Source organism: Porcisia hertigi, chromosome 35 (assembly GCF_017918235.1).
Source record: "Porcisia hertigi strain C119 chromosome 35, whole genome shotgun sequence".
Taxonomy (NCBI): Eukaryota; Euglenozoa; class Kinetoplastea; order Trypanosomatida; family Trypanosomatidae; genus Porcisia; species Porcisia hertigi.
The window spans coordinates 201561-224377 of record NC_090594.1 but is presented as its reverse complement, the minus strand read 5'-3'; the positions used below and the strand labels follow the sequence as shown (position 1 = coordinate 224377).

Here is a 22817-nt window from a genome sequence, read left to right as displayed (position 1 = left end):
AAGAAGCCGCTCTAATGGCGTTGATGCCCCTCTTCCCAAGTAGCAGGCAGAGGGTGACACTAAAAAAAAAAAAGAAAGAGGTATATGTGATCAACTAAAACGCAAGGGTAGAGAATTGAGATCTCCTCTCATTCAGCGAGGAAAGAAAGGAGTACCTCCCAAAAACAATAAAAAATGAAAGTGAGAGAAGGGAGGCCTTCAAGAGTACGAGTAATGGAAAGAAAATGCTCGCAGACACAAGAACGCAGCCGTGAGAATATACGCTTCACCTACTCTCCATACCAACACACACGCATATATACATATATGTGTATACATATGTGTGTATATATTATATGTATATATAAATATATGTCTGTGTATATATATATATATGTGTATATAAATATATATATGTGTATGTGTGGAGGAGGCAAAGGAGGGGAGATTGGAATGAGGGGAGGGGAGGAAAAATGAGAGTACACAATGATCCCCCCCCAAAAAAAAGCAAAAAGAAAGTCGTTGAAAGATGAGCTCAGTTATTATCGCGTGCGAAGGAAACGTCGACGAGTTTGTGCACACACGCACGTACCCTCCCCTACACAACGAAAGAGGGGAGGGGGAAAGAGTGATACACAAAAAAGGGGGCAGGTCCACAGACCAGAAACACGTGAGATCACGGAAAGGTAAAAAAAAACTGGGAATAGAAGGGGGGGAAGAAATACGATCAGAGAGAAAATATTACAACGGTTTGTCTGTGTGTGTGTGTGGGTGTGTCAGAGAGTAGTCAAGTGTGCTACAGAGCAATGTCACTGCTCTTGCTGCTGCAACCCTTTTATTACAAGGTGTTTGTCCGTACCCTCCCGCCTACACACACACGCATCTGAACAAACGCAAAAAAAAAAAGAAATTTGGATGATGGGCCAGAAAAAAAAAGAGTATTGATATAGAGTTGAGCACGGGACGCGTACAAAGCTAGGCCGGGAGAACAGCGGGGGGGGCGTGCGTGGATTGTGCACAAAAAAACAGAATGCAGACCTTGGCAGGGTGATAATGCAGACAAACGAGACCCACTAATGGGAAATTTGTGCACAACAGCGTGCGTATGGGAAGAGGAGAGGAGCCCTAAGTGGTGTTTCCCCTCTTTTATAAGTCCGCCTTTAAGGTCACTACTTCATCAACTTTGATGCAGTGCCCTCCTCCCCACTCTGTGTGATAGACATGCAGGCCTGAGTCCTCCCCCGCTCTTCTCTTTCGCTGCACGGAGCCTCGTCTTCTATTTTTTCCTCGGAGCGTGTCGTTTTATTTCCCTTCCGTCCTGTGCTCTCCCGACACCGTTTGAGAAACCTCAAGAAGGCGTGTCGCTGGTGGTTGGAAATGGGGTGGGGGATACCCAATAAGAAAGCGCAACCAACACAACAACAGTACATGCGAATTGCCGTTACTTTTGTGTTCGATAGAGAATGACGTGCCGATACACACACACACAGAGAGAGAGAGCCAGTCCGACAAAGAGGCGGTGGGGGAGAGGAGCGAAATGGCAGCAAAAGGCAGGCAGGGGAAGTAGAGAGACTAAGTAATCCAGGCTGCGTACAACTCACAGTTTCATCCCCAGAAAAGAGGAAAGGCATGAGGGGAGTAGAGGATGCGTGGGTGTCAGAGGAGGGGAGGGGGGGGGGTTGGCGCACCATGCCCTGTCCAATCGTGCTATCTTCCTCTGGAGTCCAAGGGGGGTGGGGGAGAGAGACCACTCGAGTGCAGAGACACCGACACCACAGCAGATGGCAAACACCTACCGTATGACATACCCCCCTGAGTGGTGATCTACTTTTTTAGGGCAGTCAATATATAAATATATAAATAAATATATAAACAAATATACAAATATATAAATATATATAAATATATCACAATCACTCCGCATCACAAAATGCAGAATACAGACATGGAGGCGGGATACCTACGTAGGGAGAGGCGTCGCACATTGACGCTGTGGAGAGAACGAGCCCTCGTTATCAGACGTACCAGACATCTTCTCCCCCTGGGCAAATGACAATGAACGCAAGTGTGTGTGGGTGTAACTGTATATATATATATACATGTATGGACGCACACATACGTGTAGTACCACACGCACACATACGCGTGCCTCACGTGCCCGAGAGCGAGTGAGATGTCGGGAAGAGCGGGGCACGGGCCCACGGGAGTGGTGAAGCTATAAAATGAGAAATAAAGAAACGCATGGATATACAGAGTCACCGTCAGGCAAGGGGACGGGAAGGACAGACACCTGGTTCACCCACACAAGGAGATCCGAGCCAGACCCCCAGTCGCCGCTGCAGCGGATCAATGACACTTTAGAGCAAAAGAAAGTCCCGAGTGCACTCAATGAGCAAATAAAAGGAGAAGTGCGAAGATGACCTCGCCTTCCTGTGTGCGCCCATCCATCACCACCACCACCTGCGCACACGAGCACACTATTCCCGATGTTCTGCACACACACCCCCAACTCCTAACAAAATCAAGGGCAGCGCCGCGACATTCTCTGTGACCATCGAGCAGACCTCAAAGAGAGAAAGCAGCGACAGCAGGTGAGAAACGCGGAGGGCGGGCGTGACAGAGCGACACCTACAGGATTCCACAGTCGAGTCCTTCGAGATACAAGAAACAGCATACATATATAAATATAAATATACATACATATATACGGACGCTCGAATGGGGGGGGTGGCGGGGGGGCTTAGAAACGTGCGTTTACCTCTTCACAATCCGGGGGCGCTTGAGCAGCGCTGCGGTTCCGAGCGTTCGCGAAGGAGCCGCCAGAAAAAAAAGAGGAAACCCCCCGTTCAAATCGTTGTTAGAGATGTCGAGGATCTCAAGGCTCTCCATCCCAAACCATTCAATAGGCACGTCTCCCGTAAACCTGTTGTCGTTCAGGTACAGCTCCTCCAACCCCGTCATGGCGCTCCACTCAGCTGGGAGTGGACCGCTCAACTTATTGTGACCGAGGTTTAGTCTCTTCAGCTTCTTCAAAGCAGAAAACGACACCGGCGCTTCCCCAATGAGCCCCGTATGCGAGAGATCGACCTCCTCCAGCAATATCAGGTCACCCCAAGTGGGAGGCACGAAACCCGTCAAATCCACGTTGCCAGCAGCGCCACCTGCACTGATTCTCAGCACCGGAACCGCGGAGCCGACGCAATTCTTCGGGACATCCGGTAAAGAGCCTGACAGGGACACCGCAGCCAAGTTCAGGTGAAACCCGCTTTCTGTGCACGTCACGCCCACCCAAGCACAAAAATTAGGGCAGTTCCACGTTCCACTCGCACCGGGAAACGCATTCCTGAACCCTGCCAGGAACCGTACGCTGTGCTCCACCTGTTCCGGTGTGTAAAACGGGACGTTACTGTGGCAAAAATCAGTGCTGCTGCTGGACGGCGCAGACGACGTCGACGACGACGGGGCGGAGCTGCTGCTGAACGGCGCAGACGACGAAGACGACGACGACGGGGCGGAGCTGCTGCTGAACGGCGCAGACGACGAAGACGACGACGACGGGGCGGAGCTGCTGCTGAACGGCGCAGACGACGAAGACGAGGACGACGGGGCGGAGCTGCTGCTGAACGGCGCAGATGACGAAGACGAGGACGACGGGGCGGAGCTGCTGCTGAACGGCGCAGACGACGAAGACGACGACGACGGGGCGGAGCTGCTGCTGAACGGCGCAGACGACGAAGACGACGACGACGGGGCGGAGCTGCTGCTGAACGGCGCAGACGACGAAGACGAGGACGACGGGGCGGAGCTGCTGCTGAACGGCGCAGACGACGAAGACGACGACGACGGGGCGGAGCTGCTGCTGAACGGCGCAGACGACGAAGACGACGACGACGGGGCGGAGCTGCTGCTGAACGGCGCAGATGACGAAGACGACGACGACGGGGCGGAGCTGCTGCTGAACGGCGCAGACGACGAAGACGACGACGACGGGGCGGAGCTGCTGCTGAACGGCGCAGACGACGAAGACGACGACGACGGGGCGGAGCTGCTGCTGAACGGCGCAGACGACGAAGACGACGACGACGGGGCGGAGCTGCTGCTGAACGGCGCAGACGACGAAGACGACGACGACGGGGCGGAGCTGCTGCTGAACGGCGCAGACGACGAAGACGACGACGACGGGGCGGAGCTGCTGCTGAACGGCGCAGACGACGAAGACGACGACGACGGGGCGGAGCTGCTGCTGAACGGCGCAGACGACGAAGACGAGGACGACGGGGCGGAGCTGCTGCTGAACGGCGCAGATGACGAAGACGACGACGACGGGGCGGAGCTGCTGCTGAACGGCGCAGATGACGAAGACGACGACGACGGGGCGGAGCTGCTGCTGAACGGCGCAGACGACGAAGACGACGACGACGGGGCGGAGCTGCTGCTGAACGGCGCAGATGACGAAGACGACGACGACGGGGCGGAGCTGCTGCTGAACGGCGCAGATGACGAAGACGACGACGGGGGCGGAGCTGCTGCTGAACGGCGCAGATGACGAAGACGACGACGACGGGGCGGAGCTGCTGCTGAACGGCGCAGACGACGAAGACGACGACGACGGGGCGGAGCTGCTGCTGAACGGCGCAGACGACGAAGACGAGGACGACGGGGCGGAGCTGCTGCTGAACGGCGCAGATGACGAAGACGACGACGACGGGGCGGAGCTGCTGCTGAACGGCGCAGATGACGAAGACGAGGACGACGGGGCCGAGCTGCTGCTGAACGGCGCAGACGACGAAGACGGGGCGGAGCTGCTGCTGAACGGCGCAGACGACGAAGACGAGGACGACGGGGCGGAGCTGCTGCTGAACGGCGCAGACGACGAAGACGACGACGACGGGGCGGAGCTGCTGCTGAACGGCGCAGACGACGAAGACGACGACGACGGGGCGGAGCTGCTGCTGAACGGCGCAGATGACGAAGACGACGACGACGGGCGGAGCTGCTGCTGAACGGCGCAGACGACGAAGACGACGACGACGGGGCGGAGCTGCTGCTGAACGGCGCAGACGACGAAGACGACGACGACGGGGCGGAGCTGCTGCTGAACGGCGCAGACGACGAAGACGACGACGACGGGGCGGAGCTGCTGCTGAACGGCGCAGACGACGAAGACGACGACGACGGGGCGGAGCTGCTGCTGAACGGCGCAGACGACGAAGACGACGACGACGGGGCGGAGCTGCTGCTGAACGGCGCAGACGACGAAGACGACGACGACGGGGCGGAGCTGCTGCTGAACGGCGCAGATGACGAAGACGACGACGACGGGCGGAGCTGCTGCTGAACGGCGCAGACGACGAAGACGACGACGACGGGGCGGAGCTGCTGCTGAACGGCGCAGACGACGAAGACGACGACGACGGGGCGGAGCTGCTGCTGAACGGCGCAGACGACGAAGACGACGACGACGGGGCGGAGCTGCTGCTGAACGGCGCAGACGACGAAGACGACGACGACGGGGCGGAGCTGCTGCTGAACGGCGCAGACGACGAAGACGACGACGACGGGGCGGAGCTGCTGCTGAACGGCGCAGACGACGAAGACGACGACGACGGGGCGGAGCTGCTGCTGAACGGCGCAGACGACGAAGACGACGACGGGGCGGAGCTGCTGCTGAACGGCGCAGACGACGAAGACGACGACGACGGGGCGGAGCTGCTGCTGAACGGCGCAGACGACGAAGACGACGACGACGGGGCGGAGCTGCTGCTGAACGGCGCAGACGACGAAGACGACGACGACGGGGCGGAGCTGCTGCTGAACGGCGCAGACGACGAAGACGACGACGACGGGGCGGAGCTGCTGCTGAACGGCGCAGACGACGAAGACGACGACGACGGGGCGGAGCTGCTGCTGAACGGCGCAGATGACGAAGACGACGACGACGGGGCGGAGCTGCTGCTGAACGGCGCAGATGACGAAGACGACGACGGGGCGGAGCTGCTGCTGAACGGCGCAGATGACGAAGACGACGACGACGGGGCGGAGCTGCTGCTGAACGGCGCAGACGACGAAGACGACGACGACGGGGCGGAGCTGCTGCTGAACGGCGCAGACGACGAAGACGACGACGACGGGGCGGAGCTGCTGCTGAACGGCGCAGATGACGAAGACGACGACGACGGGGCGGAGCTGCTGCTGAACGGCGCAGACGACGAAGACGACGACGACGGGGCGGAGCTGCTGCTGAACGGCGCAGACGACGAAGACGACGACGACGGGGCGGAGCTGCTGCTGAACGGCGCAGACGACGAAGACGACGACGACGGGGCGGAGCTGCTGCTGAACGGCGCAGACGACGAAGACGACGACGACGGGGCGGAGCTGCTGCTGAACGGCGCAGATGACGAAGACGACGACGACGGGGCGGAGCTGCTGCTGAACGGCGCAGACGACGAAGACGACGACGACGGGGCGGAGCTGCTGCTGAACGGCGCAGACGACGAAGACGACGACGACGGGGCGGAGCTGCTGCTGAACGGCGCAGATGACGAAGACGACGACGACGGGGCGGAGCTGCTGCTGAACGGCGCAGATGACGAAGACGACGACGACGGGGCGGAGCTGCTGCTGAACGGCGCAGATGACGAAGACGACGACGACGGGGCGGAGCTGCTGCTGAACGGCGCAGACGACGAAGACGACGACGACGGGGCGGAGCTGCTGCTGAACGGCGCAGACGACGAAGACGACGACGACGGGGCGGAGCTGCTGCTGAACGGCGCAGATGACGAAGACGACGACGACGGGGCGGAGCTGCTGCTGAACGGCGCAGATGACGAAGACGACGACGACGGGGCGGAGCTGCTGCTGAACGGCGCAGATGACGAAGACGACGACGACGGGGCGGAGCTGCTGCTGAACGGCGCAGACGACGAAGACGACGACGACGGGGCGGAGCTGCTGCTGAACGGCGCAGACGACGAAGACGACGACGACGGGGCGGAGCTGCTGCTGAACGGCGCAGACGACGAAGACGACGACGACGGGGCGGAGCTGCTGCTGAACGGCGCAGACGACGAAGACGACGACGACGGGGCGGAGCTGCTGCTGAACGGCGCAGATGACGAAGACGACGACGACGGGGCGGAGCTGCTGCTGAACGGCGCAGACGACGAAGACGACGACGACGGGGCGGAGCTGCTGCTGAACGGCGCAGATGACGAAGACGACGACGACGGGGCGGAGCTGCTGCTGAACGGCGCAGACGACGAAGACGACGACGACGGGGCGGAGCTGCTGCTGAACGGCGCAGACGACGAAGACGACGACGACGGGGCGGAGCTGCTGCTGAACGGCGCAGATGACGAAGACGACGACGACGGGGCGGAGCTGCTGCTGAACGGCGCAGACGACGAAGACGACGACGACGGGGCGGAGCTGCTGCTGAACGGCGCAGATGACGAAGACGACGACGACGGGGCGGAGCTGCTGCTGAACGGCGCAGATGACGAAGACGACGACGACGGGGCGGAGCTGCTGCTGAACGGCGCAGATGACGAAGACGACGACGACGGGGCGGAGCTGCTGCTGAACGGCGCAGACGACGAAGACGACGACGACGGGGCGGAGCTGCTGCTGAACGGCGCAGACGACGAAGACGACGACGACGGGGCGGAGCTGCTGCTGAACGGCGCAGATGACGAAGACGACGACGACGGGGCGGAGCTGCTGCTGAACGGCGCAGATGACGAAGACGACGACGACGGGGCGGAGCTGCTGCTGAACGGCGCAGATGACGAAGACGACGACGACGGGGCGGAGCTGCTGCTGAACGGCGCAGACGACGAAGACGACGACGACGGGGCGGAGCTGCTGCTGAACGGCGCAGACGACGAAGACGACGACGACGGGGCGGAGCTGCTGCTGAACGGCGCAGACGACGAAGACGACGACGACGGGGCGGAGCTGCTGCTGAACGGCGCAGATGACGAAGACGACGACGACGGGGCGGAGCTGCTGCTGAACGGCGCAGATGACGAAGACGACGACGACGGGGCGGAGCTGCTGCTGAACGGCGCAGACGACGAAGACGACGACGACGGGGCGGAGCTGCTGCTGAACGGCGCAGACGACGAAGACGACGACGACGGGGCGGAGCTGCTGCTGAACGGCGCAGACGACGAAGACGACGACGACGGGGCGGAGCTGCTGCTGAACGGCGCAGACGACGATGACGACGACGACGGGGCGGAGCTGCTGCTGAACGGCGCAGACGACGAAGACGACGACGACGGGGCGGAGCTGCTGCTGAACGGCGCAGATGACGAAGACGACGACGACGGGGCGGAGCTGCTGCTGAACGGCGCAGATGACGAAGACGACGACGACGGGCGGAGCTGCTGCTGAACGGCGCAGACGACGAAGACGACGACGACGGGGCGGAGCTGCTGCTGAACGGCGCAGACGACGAAGACGACGACGACGGGGCGGAGCTGCTGCTGAACGGCGCAGACGACGAAGACGACGACGACGGGGCGGAGCTGCTGCTGAACGGCGCAGACGACGAAGACGACGACGACGGGGCGGAGCTGCTGCTGAACGGCGCAGACGACGAAGACGACGACGACGGGGCGGAGCTGCTGCTGAACGGCGCAGACGACGAAGACGACGACGACGGGGCGGAGCTGCTGCTGAACGGCGCAGATGACGAAGACGACGACGACGGGGCGGAGCTGCTGCTGAACGGCGCAGACGACGAAGACGACGACGACGGGGCGGAGCTGCTGCTGAACGGCGCAGACGACGAAGACGACGACGACGGGGCGGAGCTGCTGCTGAACGGCGCAGACGACGAAGACGACGACGACGGGGCGGAGCTGCTGCTGAACGGCGCAGACGACGAAGACGACGACGACGGGGCGGAGCTGCTGCTGAACGGCGCAGACGACGAAGACGACGACGACGGGGCGGAGCTGCTGCTGAACGGCGCAGACGACGAAGACGACGACGACGGGGCGGAGCTGCTGCTGAACGGCGCAGACGACGAAGACGACGACGACGGGGCGGAGCTGCTGCTGAACGGCGCAGATGACGAAGACGACGACGACGGGCGGAGCTGCTGCTGAACGGCGCAGACGACGATGACGACGACGACGGGGCGGAGCTGCTGCTGAACGGCGCAGACGACGAAGACGACGACGACGGGGCGGAGCTGCTGCTGAACGGCGCAGACGACGAAGACGACGACGACGGGGCGGAGCTGCTGCTGAACGGCGCAGACGACGAAGACGACGACGACGGGGCGGAGCTGCTGCTGAACGGCGCAGACGACGAAGACGACGACGACGGGGCGGAGCTGCTGCTGAACGGCGCAGACGACGAAGACGACGACGACGGGGCGGAGCTGCTGCTGAACGGCGCAGATGACGAAGACGACGACGACGGGGCGGAGCTGCTGCTGAACGGCGCAGATGACGAAGACGACGACGACGGGGCGGAGCTGCTGCTGAACGGCGCAGACGATGATGACGACGACGACGGGGCGGAGCTGCTGCTGAACGGCGCAGACGACGAAGACGACGACGACGGGGCGGAGCTGCTGCTGAACGGCGCAGATGACGAAGACGACGACGACGGGGCGGAGCTGCTGCTGAACGGCGCAGACGACGAAGACGACGACGACGGGGCGGAGCTGCTGCTGAACGGCGCAGATGACGAAGACGACGACGACGGGCGGAGCTGCTGCTGAACGGCGCAGATGACGAAGACGACGACGAGGGCGGAGCTGCTGCTGAACGGCGCAGACGACGAAGACGACGACGACGGGGCGGAGCTGCTGCTGAACGGCGCAGACGACGAAGACGACGACGACGGGGCGGAGCTGCTGCTGAACGGCGCAGATGACGAAGACGACGACGACGGGGCGGAGCTGCTGCTGAACGGCGCAGATGACGAAGACGACGACGACGGGGCGGAGCTGCTGCTGAACGGCGCAGACGACGAAGACGACGACGACGGGGCGGAGCTGCTGCTGAACGGCGCAGATGACGAAGACGACGACGACGGGGCGGAGCTGCTGCTGAACGGCGCAGACGACGAAGACGACGACGACGGGGCGGAGCTGCTGCTGAACGGCGCAGACGACGAAGACGACGACGACGGGGCGGAGCTGCTGCTGAACGGCGCAGACGACGAAGACGACGACGACGGGGCGGAGCTGCTGCTGAACGGCGCAGACGACGAAGACGACGACGACGGGGCGGAGCTGCTGCTGAACGGCGCAGACGACGAAGACGACGACGACGGGGCGGAGCTGCTGCTGAACGGCGCAGATGACGAAGACGACGACGACGGGGCGGAGCTGCTGCTGAACGGCGCAGACGACGAAGACGACGACGACGGGGCGGAGCTGCTGCTGAACGGCGCAGACGACGAAGACGACGACGACGGGGCGGAGCTGCTGCTGAACGGCGCAGACGACGAAGACGACGACGACGGGGCGGAGCTGCTGCTGAACGGCGCAGACGACGAAGACGACGACGACGGGGCGGAGCTGCTGCTGAACGGCGCAGACGACGAAGACGACGACGACGGGGCGGAGCTGCTGCTGAACGGCGCAGACGACGAAGACGACGACGACGGGGCGGAGCTGCTGCTGAACGGCGCAGATGACGAAGACGACGACGACGGGGCGGAGCTGCTGCTGAACGGCGCAGACGACGATGACGACGACGACGGGGCGGAGCTGCTGCTGAACGGCGCAGACGACGAAGACGACGACGACGGGGCGGAGCTGCTGCTGAACGGCGCAGATGACGAAGACGACGACGACGGGGCGGAGCTGCTGCTGAACGGCGCAGACGACGAAGACGACGACGACGGGGCGGAGCTGCTGCTGAACGGCGCAGATGACGAAGACGACGACGACGGGGCGGAGCTGCTGCTGAACGGCGCAGATGACGAAGACGACGACGACGGGGCGGAGCTGCTGCTGAACGGCGCAGATGACGAAGACGACGACGACGGGGCGGAGCTGCTGCTGAACGGCGCAGACGACGAAGACGACGACGACGGGGCGGAGCTGCTGCTGAACGGCGCAGATGACGAAGACGACGACGACGGGGCGGAGCTGCTGCTGAACGGCGCAGACGACGATGACGACGACGACGGGGCGGAGCTGCTGCTGAACGGCGCAGACGACGAAGACGACGACGACGGGGCGGAGCTGCTGCTGAACGGCGCAGACGACGAAGACGACGACGACGGGGCGGAGCTGCTGCTGAACGGCGCAGACGACGAAGACGACGACGACGGGGCGGAGCTGCTGCTGAACGGCGCAGACGACGAAGACGACGACGACGGGGCGGAGCTGCTGCTGAACGGCGCAGACGACGAAGACGACGACGACGGGGCGGAGCTGCTGCTGAACGGCGCAGATGACGAAGACGACGACGACGGGGCGGAGCTGCTGCTGAACGGCGCAGACGACGACGACGACGACGGGGCGGAGCTGCTGCTGAACGGCGCAGATGACGAAGACGACGACGACGGGGCGGAGCTGCTGCTGAACGGCGCAGACGACGAAGACGACGACGACGGGGCGGAGCTGCTGCTGAACGGCGCAGATGACGAAGACGACGACGACGGGGCGGAGCTGCTGCTGAACGGCGCAGATGACGAAGACGACGACGACGGGGCGGAGCTGCTGCTGAACGGCGCAGACGACGAAGACGACGACGACGGGGCGGAGCTGCTGCTGAACGGCGCAGACGACGAAGACGACGACGACGGGGCGGAGCTGCTGCTGAACGGCGCAGACGACGAAGACGACGACGACGGGGCGGAGCTGCTGCTGAACGGCGCAGATGACGAAGACGACGACGACGGGGCGGAGCTGCTGCTGAACGGCGCAGACGACGAAGACGACGACGACGGGGCGGAGCTGCTGCTGAACGGCGCAGACGACGACGACGACGACGGGCGGAGCTGCTGCTGAACGGCGCAGACGACGAAGACGACGACGACGGGGCGGAGCTGCTGCTGAACGGCGCAGACGACGAAGACGACGACGACGGGGCGGAGCTGCTGCTGAACGGCGCAGATGACGAAGACGACGACGACGGGGCGGAGCTGCTGCTGAACGGCGCAGACGACGAAGACGACGACGACGGGGCGGAGCTGCTGCTGAACGGCGCAGACGACGAAGACGACGACGACGGGGCGGAGCTGCTGCTGAACGGCGCAGACGACGAAGACGACGACGACGGGGCGGAGCTGCTGCTGAACGGCGCAGACGACGAAGACGACGACGACGGGGCGGAGCTGCTGCTGAACGGCGCAGACGACGAAGACGACGACGACGGGGCGGAGCTGCTGCTGAACGGCGCAGACGACGAAGACGACGACGACGGGGCGGAGCTGCTGCTGAACGGCGCAGACGACGAAGACGACGACGACGGGGCGGAGCTGCTGCTGAACGGCGCAGATGACGAAGACGACGACGACGGGGCGGAGCTGCTGCTGAACGGCGCAGATGACGAAGACGACGACGACGGGGCGGAGCTGCTGCTGAACGGCGCAGACGACGAAGACGACGACGACGGGGCGGAGCTGCTGCTGAACGGCGCAGACGACGATGACGACGACGACGGGGCGGAGCTGCTGCTGAACGGCGCAGACGACGAAGACGACGACGACGGGGCGGAGCTGCTGCTGAACGGCGCAGATGACGAAGACGACGACGACGGGGCGGAGCTGCTGCTGAACGGCGCAGACGACGAAGACGACGACGACGGGGCGGAGCTGCTGCTGAACGGCGCAGACGACGAAGACGACGACGACGGGGCGGAGCTGCTGCTGAACGGCGCAGATGACGAAGACGACGACGACGGGGCGGAGCTGCTGCTGAACGGCGCAGATGACGAAGACGACGACGACGGGGCGGAGCTGCTGCTGAACGGCGCAGATGACGAAGACGACGACGACGGGGCGGAGCTGCTGCTGAACGGCGCAGACGACGAAGACGACGACGACGGGGCGGAGCTGCTGCTGAACGGCGCAGACGACGAAGACGACGACGACGGGGCGGAGCTGCTGCTGAACGGCGCAGACGACGAAGACGACGACGACGGGGCGGAGCTGCTGCTGAACGGCGCAGATGACGAAGACGAGGACGACGGGGCGGAGCTGCTGCTGAACGGCGCAGATGACGAAGACGACGACGACGGGCGGAGCTGCTGCTGAACGGCGCAGACGACGAAGACGACGACGACGGGGCGGAGCTGCTGCTGAACGGCGCAGACGACGAAGACGACGACGACGGGGCGGAGCTGCTGCTGAACGGCGCAGATGACGAAGACGACGACGACGGGGCGGAGCTGCTGCTGAACGGCGCAGACGACGAAGACGACGACGACGGGGCGGAGCTGCTGCTGAACGGCGCAGATGACGAAGACGACGACGACGGGGCGGAGCTGCTGCTGAACGGCGCAGACGACGAAGACGACGACGACGGGGCGGAGCTGCTGCTGAACGGCGCAGACGACGAAGACGACGACGACGGGGCGGAGCTGCTGCTGAACGGCGCAGATGACGAAGACGACGACGACGGGGCGGAGCTGCTGCTGAACGGCGCAGACGACGAAGACGACGACGACGGGGCGGAGCTGCTGCTGAACGGCGCAGACGACGAAGACGACGACGACGGGGCGGAGCTGCTGCTGAACGGCGCAGACGACGAAGACGACGACGACGGGGCGGAGCTGCTGCTGAACGGCGCAGATGACGAAGACGACGACGACGGGGCGGAGCTGCTGCTGAACGGCGCAGATGACGAAGACGACGACGACGGGGCGGAGCTGCTGCTGAACGGCGCAGACGACGAAGACGACGACGACGGGGCGGAGCTGCTGCTGAACGGCGCAGATGACGAAGACGACGACGACGGGGCGGAGCTGCTGCTGAACGGCGCAGACGACGAAGACGACGACGACGGGGCGGAGCTGCTGCTGAACGGCGCAGACGACGAAGACGACGACGACGGGGCGGAGCTGCTGCTGAACGGCGCAGACGACGAAGACGACGACGACGGGGCGGAGCTGCTGCTGAACGGCGCAGACGACGAAGACGACGACGACGGGGCGGAGCTGCTGCTGAACGGCGCAGACGACGAAGACGACGACGACGGGGCGGAGCTGCTGCTGAACGGCGCAGATGACGAAGACGACGACGACGGGGCGGAGCTGCTGCTGAACGGCGCAGACGACGAAGACGACGACGACGGGGCGGAGCTGCTGCTGAACGGCGCAGACGACGAAGACGACGACGACGGGGCGGAGCTGCTGCTGAACGGCGCAGACGACGAAGACGACGACGACGGGGCGGAGCTGCTGCTGAACGGCGCAGACGACGAAGACGACGACGACGGGGCGGAGCTGCTGCTGAACGGCGCAGACGACGAAGACGACGACGACGGGGCGGAGCTGCTGCTGAACGGCGCAGACGACGAAGACGACGACGACGGGGCGGAGCTGCTGCTGAACGGCGCAGATGACGAAGACGACGACGACGGGGCGGAGCTGCTGCTGAACGGCGCAGACGATGATGACGACGACGACGGGGCGGAGCTGCTGCTGAACGGCGCAGACGACGAAGACGACGACGACGGGGCGGAGCTGCTGCTGAACGGCGCAGATGACGAAGACGACGACGACGGGGCGGAGCTGCTGCTGAACGGCGCAGACGACGAAGACGACGACGACGGGGCGGAGCTGCTGCTGAACGGCGCAGATGACGAAGACGACGACGACGGGGCGGAGCTGCTGCTGAACGGCGCAGATGACGAAGACGACGACGACGGGGCGGAGCTGCTGCTGAACGGCGCAGATGACGAAGACGACGACGACGGGGCGGAGCTGCTGCTGAACGGCGCAGACGACGAAGACGACGACGACGGGGCGGAGCTGCTGCTGAACGGCGCAGATGACGAAGACGACGACGACGGGGCGGAGCTGCTGCTGAACGGCGCAGACGACGAAGACGACGACGACGGGGCGGAGCTGCTGCTGAACGGCGCAGACGACGAAGACGACGACGACGGGGCGGAGCTGCTGCTGAACGGCGCAGATGACGAAGACGACGACGACGGGGCGGAGCTGCTGCTGAACGGCGCAGATGACGAAGACGACGACGACGGGGCGGAGCTGCTGCTGAACGGCGCAGATGACGAAGACGACGACGACGGGGCGGAGCTGCTGCTGAACGGCGCAGACGACGAAGACGACGACGACGGGGCGGAGCTGCTGCTGAACGGCGCAGACGATGATGACGACGACGACGGGGCGGAGCTGCTGCTGAACGGCGCAGACGACGAAGACGACGACGACGGGGCGGAGCTGCTGCTGAACGGCGCAGATGACGAAGACGACGACGACGGGGCGGAGCTGCTGCTGAACGGCGCAGATGACGAAGACGACGACGGGGCGGAGCTGCTGCTGAACGGCGCAGACGACGAAGACGACGACGACGGGGCGGAGCTGCTGCTGAACGGCGCAGACGACGAAGACGACGACGACGGGGCGGAGCTGCTGCTGAACGGCGCAGATGACGAAGACGACGACGACGGGGCGGAGCTGCTGCTGAACGGCGCAGACGACGAAGACGACGACGACGGGGCGGAGCTGCTGCTGAACGGCGCAGATGACGAAGACGACGACGACGGGGCGGAGCTGCTGCTGAACGGCGCAGACGACGAAGACGACGACGACGGGGCGGAGCTGCTGCTGAACGGCGCAGACGACGAAGACGACGACGACGGGGCGGAGCTGCTGCTGAACGGCGCAGATGACGAAGACGACGACGACGGGGCGGAGCTGCTGCTGAACGGCGCAGACGACGAAGACGACGACGACGGGGCGGAGCTGCTGCTGAACGGCGCAGACGACGAAGACGACGACGACGGGGCGGAGCTGCTGCTGAACGGCGCAGACGACGAAGACGACGACGACGGGGCGGAGCTGCTGCTGAACGGCGCAGACGACGAAGACGACGACGACGGGGCGGAGCTGCTGCTGAACGGCGCAGACGACGAAGACGACGACGACGCGGCGGAGCTGCTGCTGAACGGCGCAGATGACGAAGACGACGACGACGGGGCGGAGCTGCTGCTGAACGGCGCAGACGACGAAGACGACGACGACGGGGCGGAGCTGCTGCTGAACGGCGCAGACGACGAAGACGACGACGACGGGGCGGAGCTGCTGCTGAACGGCGCAGATGACGAAGACGACGACGACGGGGCGGAGCTGCTGCTGAACGGCGCAGACGACGAAGACGACGACGACGGGGCGGAGCTGCTGCTGAACGGCGCAGATGACGAAGACGACGACGACGGGGCGGAGCTGCTGCTGAACGGCGCAGATGACGAAGACGACGACGGGGCGGAGCTGCTGCTGAACGGCGCAGACGACGAAGACGACGACGACGGGGCGGAGCTGCTGCTGAACGGCGCAGACGACGAAGACGACGACGACGGGGCGGAGCTGCTGCTGAACGGCGCAGATGACGAAGACGACGACGACGGGGCGGAGCTGCTGCTGAACGGCGCAGATGACGAAGACGACGACGACGGGGCGGAGCTGCTGCTGAACGGCGCAGATGACGAAGACGACGACGACGGGGCGGAGCTGCTGCTGAACGGCGCAGACGACGAAGACGACGACGACGGGCGGAGCTGCTGCTGAACGGCGCAGATGACGAAGACGACGACGAGGGCGGAGCTGCTGCTGAACGGCGCAGACGACGAAGACGACGACGACGGGGCGGAGCTGCTGCTGAACGGCGCAGACGACGAAGACGACGACGACGGGGCGGAGCTGCTGCTGAACGGCGCAGACGACGAAGACGACGACGACGGGGCGGAGCTGCTGCTGAACGGCGCAGATGACGAAGACGACGACGACGGGGCGGAGCTGCTGCTGAACGGCGCAGATGACGAAGACGACGACGACGGGGCGGAGCTGCTGCTGAACGGCGCAGACGACGATGACGACGACGACGGGGCGGAGCTGCTGCTGAACGGCGCAGACGACGAAGACGACGACGACGGGGCGGAGCTGCTGCTGAACGGCGCAGATGACGAAGACGACGACGACGGGGCGGAGCTGCTGCTGAACGGCGCAGATGACGAAGACGACGACGACGGGGCGGAGCTGCTGCTGAACGGCGCAGACGACGAAGACGACGACGACGGGGCGGAGCTGCTGCTGAACGGCGCAGACGACGAAGACGACGACGACGGGGCGGAGCTGCTGCTGAACGGCGCAGACGACGAAGACGACGACGACGGGGCGGAGCTGCTGCTGAACGGCGCAGATGACGAAGACGACGACGACGGGGCGGAGCTGCTGCTGAACGGCGCAGATGACGAAGACGACGACGACGGGGCGGAGCTGCTGCTGAACGGCGCAGACGACGAAGACGACGACGACGGGGCGGAGCTGCTGCTGAACGGCGCAGACGACGAAGACGACGACGACGGGGCGGAGCTGCTGCTGAACGGCGCAGATGACGAAGACGACGACGACGGGGCGGAGCTGCTGCTGAACGGCGCAGACGACGAAGACGACGACGACGGGGCGGAGCTGCTGCTGAACGGCGCAGACGACGAAGACGACGACGACGGGGCGGAGCTGCTGCTGAACGGCGCAGATGACGAAGACGACGACGACGGGGCGGAGCTGCTGCTGAACGGCGCAGACGACGAAGACGACGACGACGGGGCGGAGCTGCTGCTGAACGGCGCAGATGACGAAGACGACGACGACGGGGCGGAGCTGCTGCTGAACGGCGCAGATGACGAAGACGACGACGACGGGGCGGAGCTGCTGCTGAACGGCGCAGACGACGACGACGGGGCGGAGCTGCTGCTGAACGGCGCAGACGACGATGACGACGACGACGGGGCGGAGCTGCTGCTGAACGGCGCAGACGACGAAGACGACGACGACGGGGCGGAGCTGCTGCTGAACGGCGCAGATGACGAAGACGACGACGACGGGGCGGAGCTGCTGCTGAACGGCGCAGACGACGAAGACGACGACGACGGGGCGGAGCTGCTGCTGAACGGCGCAGATGACGAAGACGACGACGACGGGGCGGAGCTGCTGCTGAACGGCGCAGACGACGAAGACGACGACGACGGGGCGGAGCTGCTGCTGAACGGCGCAGACGACGAAGACGACGACGACGGGGCGGAGCTGCTGCTGAACGGCGCAGAGGACGAAGACGACGACGACGGGGCGGAGCTGCTGCTGAACGGCGCAGATGACGAAGACGACGACGACGGGGCGGAGCTGCTGCTGAACGGCGCAGATGACGAAGACGACGACGACGGGGCGGAGCTGCTGCTGAACGGCGCAGACGACGAAGACGAGGACGACGGGGCGGAGCTGCTGCTGAACGGCGCAGATGACGAAGACGACGACGACGGGGCGGAGCTGCTGCTGAACGGCGCAGACGACGAAGACGACGACGACGGGGCGGAGCTGCTGCTGAACGGCGCAGACGACGAAGACGACGACGACGGGGCGGAGCTGCTGCTGAACGGCGCAGATGACGAAGACGACGACGGGGCGGAGCTGCTGCTGAACGGCGCAGACGACGAAGACGAGGACGACGGGGCGGAGCTGCTGCTGAACGGCGCAGATGACGAAGACGACGACGACGGGGCGGAGCTGCTGCTGAACGGCGCAGACGACGAAGACGACGACGACGGGGCGGAGCTGCTGCTGAACGGCGCAGACGACGAAGACAACGACGGGGCGGAGCTGCTGCTTTCCAGACTGCAGGAGTTGGCTGTGGCGCAGTCGGATGCGAGCACTTCTGGTTGAGCTGTGATGGTCATCGACAATCCTTGCTTCGCCGCCCAGGCGCTTGGCAGACAACCGCAGAAATTGTTGACCTCGAGTCCAACGCGCGAGAGACTGCTCATCTCACCGTAGGTTTCAGGGATGGAGCCGACAAACTGGTTGTTGTGCAGCAGCAGGGTTTGCAACTGCGTCAATGAGTCCCACGAGCTGGGTAGGCGGCTTCGAATGTTGTTATGGTGTAGTGAGACAACTTCGAGATTCGTTAGGGATCCCCACGAGGAGGGGAGTGTCCCGGACACGCTGCCACTCGAAACGTCAAGCTCCCGAAGAGCAGTCATGCTGCTCCACGAGTCGGGCAGCTGATCGGAAATAGTGAGGTGCTCTAGTTTGAGCACCTCCAGATTCCCTAAACTGCTCCAGCTGCCGGGGAACACGCCACCACTCCACGTGAAACTCAAATCGAGGTACCTCAGCGCCGGCATGGCACCCCACTCAGAAGGCAGCGTTCCTGACAGCGACGTGTACGCGAAGGAAACGCTCTGCAAAAGTGCAAGCGAGGCCCAGCTAGCGGGGTAGTCGCCCTCCACCCACGTGCTACGACTGAAGTCAAGCTTCGTCACTACCACCTCCGCTGGATCCACCCCGGCCGCAACCTCCGGGACGTACCCTATAAACTCTGTTCCAGTGATCTCCACTGCCACACCCTCTGGCGTACAACTGACGTACACCCACACACAGAAGTTCGGGCACGTCCACAAAGGCTGCAAGTCTTCGATCGTGTCTTTGAAGGACTCGAGGAAGCTGCGCGTGTGCGCCTGTTGGCTTGCAGAGTAGAACGGAACGGGCCCATAACACTCCGAACCAGAACTGCTCTCGCCGCCGCTGCTGCTGCTGCTGCTGCTGGACCCGCAGTCGGCGGTAATCTCACACTCGACCTCCTGAATAGTGGAGTAGAGTGTGACGTCGACCTTCCGTGTTATCCAGTTTTCTGGCACGCAGGTGCAATAGTCAAGCTGGAGGGAGGTGCGTTGAATAGAACTCATCTCACCCCATTCTTTCGGAATCACCCCAGTGAGATTGTTTCCAATCAACTGCAGGTCCACCAAGGTGTTTAGACTTCGCCAAACTACCGGGAGATTGCCAACGAGGGCACAACCGGCTGCGTGGAATCGCTGCAGTGACTCCATGCCACTCCAGGCGTCTGGGAGCGCCCCGGTGACTGAGGTGTTGGTGATATTGAGAACACGGAGGTTCACGAGGCTTCCCCACGACGGGGGGAGGGTGCCATCAATGGGATTGTTCTCGAGATAAATCTCCTCCAGAGTGGTGTATTGGGACCAACTGGAAGGCAATGGGCCATGGATGTTGCTGTTCGCTGCTCGGAGGATCCGCAAAGAGCTGGCAACCGAGGCGGAGATTGCTCGTCTAGCCCCAATGATACCACTCTGACGCGTCATCGCCTGACTGTCAACTGGAGTCCCCCATATCTCTGGCAGTGTCCCCTCGATGGCGGTGGAGATGAGCTCCAACGAGGAGAGCGAAGTAAGTTTATACCAGCTAGAAGGTAACGTACCCCTCAAGTTGGCACCACTGCCAATAAAACTGAACTCGGTCACCACAACAGACGGTCCATCCACGTCTTCGGGGATTTCGGGGAGGCTGCCGCTGAGGTCACGCGAGTCAAGTCGCAGTTTCAAGCCAGACGCTGTGCACTCCAAGCCCTCGTGGGCACAGAAGTTGTCGCAGGTCCACACAGACGCCAATGCGGGAATGCTTTTCTTCAATGCATCAAGAAAGATGCGAGTGTGCCTCTGCTCAGCGGCCGTGTAGTGCGGAACGGGGCTAAGGCAACGGTGAAGACCCGTCTCGTTGGATGCAGAGCTCACACCTACACAAGCAAGCGACAGAAATGCGACACACAGAACCGCCACCGCGAGGCCGAGGTGCGGCCGCGTGCACGGATGCGAGAAAAACGACATGACGGCGGCGCAGGAAGTCGGCGGTGATCACCCAAGATGGGAATAGGGAAAAGATGAGCGGCAAACAGCGACACAGATAAGACTCACGTTAGCAGACGTTTCCTCCGCCCCAACGGCTTTCGCTCTCACCCAGAACAGCCAATACCTGGAAAAAACTCGGTTAGTCCGTGCGAGATCGAAAGTGTGTGACAGGCACCGGGTGGAGGGGAAGGAGGAGAGAGGAGCAACACAGAGAACAAAACTCTGGGACAGCCAAAAGATGAGCTGTTGGGTACGCAGAAATGCACCACAGCGAAGAAAGTAAAACAATTGATGGGCCAGCCAACACTCGATATTTTTGTTACCTCTTAAATTTATTGGCCTCCCTCTCCCTCCCTCTCCCTCCCCCCTTTTTTAATGTTCGGCAGCCTCGCAAAAACCCGTCGTGTGTTGCAGATCGTGTTACTCACTCTGTACCCTTATATTCGGTGTGAGAGTTGGTGTCTCTTGCCTGGTCCCACGTTGTTTATTTCCGGAGTCACACGTCCACACAAGGGGGAGGGGGAGGGGGGGGGGGGGGGGGGGGGTCGAACACGAAGAAGTGGAAGACAAACAAAAAAAAACTCTCGAGAGCACGCACACAAAGGACAAACGTGGAGACACTGGGAGGGAACCTGGCAAACCAAAAAGAAACAAAACAAAAAAAGTAGTACACTAAGAAAAACGTGGGCCAGAGGGAACTGAAGAGAGTCACTCGAGAGGGGGCAAAAATAAACAAGAATGAAAAACGGGAGTGGGGGGGGGGGGGGGGGGGAAGCGAAGCAGGCCTGAATATCGCCCGGCTTCTTCGGATAAATGAATATAAGCTTATCTACACACACGTGAATGTTTATTAGATTCTTTGGTGGCGGGAGATGCCTCCAAAGGTTCTAGACGCGAAAGCTTGTCCTTTCGGCCTCGCTTTTTTCTTTTTTGGGGGGGGTGTAAAGACGGCTGCGGGTGCGGGTGTGGGTGCAAAAAAAGGGGGAGGGAGGGGGGGAACACCACTTCGATTTAGAGATGAAAAAAAAAAGAAGGCTCTCCTTTTTGAGTCAGGCAAGCCCGGCCTTTCCCCTTGTTCAATGTTATTCTGCGTCGTCTTTTTTTTTAATGTGTTCGCTTTGACTGTTTTTTTTTTGCTGGGACAGACTCGTTTCGTTGGTAGAAATGCCTGTTCCACACACACACACACACACACACCTTCTGCTGCTGCTTCACAGGCTGCTGTCGTCCTCCTCCTCTTATGGAGCGGCTGTACCGTGACTCTGTCGTGTGACTGCGAGTGTGGGTGTGTACAGAAAGAAACAAGAAAAGGTGGGGGCGTCCGGAATCACACGAATGAAGAGCCTCGAATTGCACAGAGTGAAAACAAAACGTCAATGAGAGCAGCAAAAGACACACACAAAAAAAAAAGCGGCTGGAGACACACACGAGCAGCTCACAAATTAGAAAACCGTCAATGGAGGGAGGGAGGGAGGGAGGGAGGGGGAGGGAGGGAGGGAGGGGGGCGAATCGAGGACAGAAAACAAAGTGGTTTGAACTCTCTGTTGCTTGCTCAATGTAAGATTTAATTCTCTCGGCACTGAGGCAATCCGCAATTAGAAACGAACGTACACTTCACCGAGGTAATATACAAATATATGTACTATCAGACAACGCAACACTAACAAGGGGGAATGGGGGTGGGGGAGAGAGCCGGGGGGATTCTTCGATGACGCTCAGCCGCCGTGGTGACTTGATAGGTTTTTTTGTGTGTGTCGCGTTCCTCGAAAAGGAAAAAAGCCAATGAAAAAAAACGAGATATAAAGAAAATGGAGGGAGAGTAAGGGCAGGGAAGCGGCGGCAGCGCGGGCGCCAACACGCGCCACACAAGGTGAGTAAATATATGTAATCAAAACGATACGATACAGAAATGACTGCAGCGATATATATAGATATGTATATAGATATATAATATGTGTGTGTGTGTATATAGAGA

At 62.7% G+C, this 22817-nt stretch overlaps 2 protein-coding genes across 2 annotated transcripts in view; one reads left to right on the top strand and one right to left on the bottom strand.

The window, feature by feature from the left end:
• JKF63_01051 (uncharacterized protein) overlaps positions 1–18877 on the bottom strand; it is a gene marked incomplete at both ends in the record, with an annotated part of 48004 nt that extends 29127 nt beyond the window's left edge. The window contains 2 exons of the mRNA XM_067897100.1: positions 3323–4957; positions 4990–18877. Coding sequence (XP_067753257.1) covers positions 3323–4957; positions 4990–18877 — 15523 coding nt within the window. The remainder of the gene's footprint in view (positions 1–3322; positions 4958–4989) is intronic.
• JKF63_01052 (uncharacterized protein) lies at positions 4476–4982 on the top strand (the record flags this gene model as incomplete). Its single annotated transcript, XM_067897101.1, has 1 exon — positions 4476–4982. One exon carries the CDS (start codon positions 4476–4478, stop codon positions 4980–4982), a length of 507 nt encoding a protein of 168 aa, XP_067753258.1.
• Positions 18878–22817: the final 3940 nt, after the last annotated feature.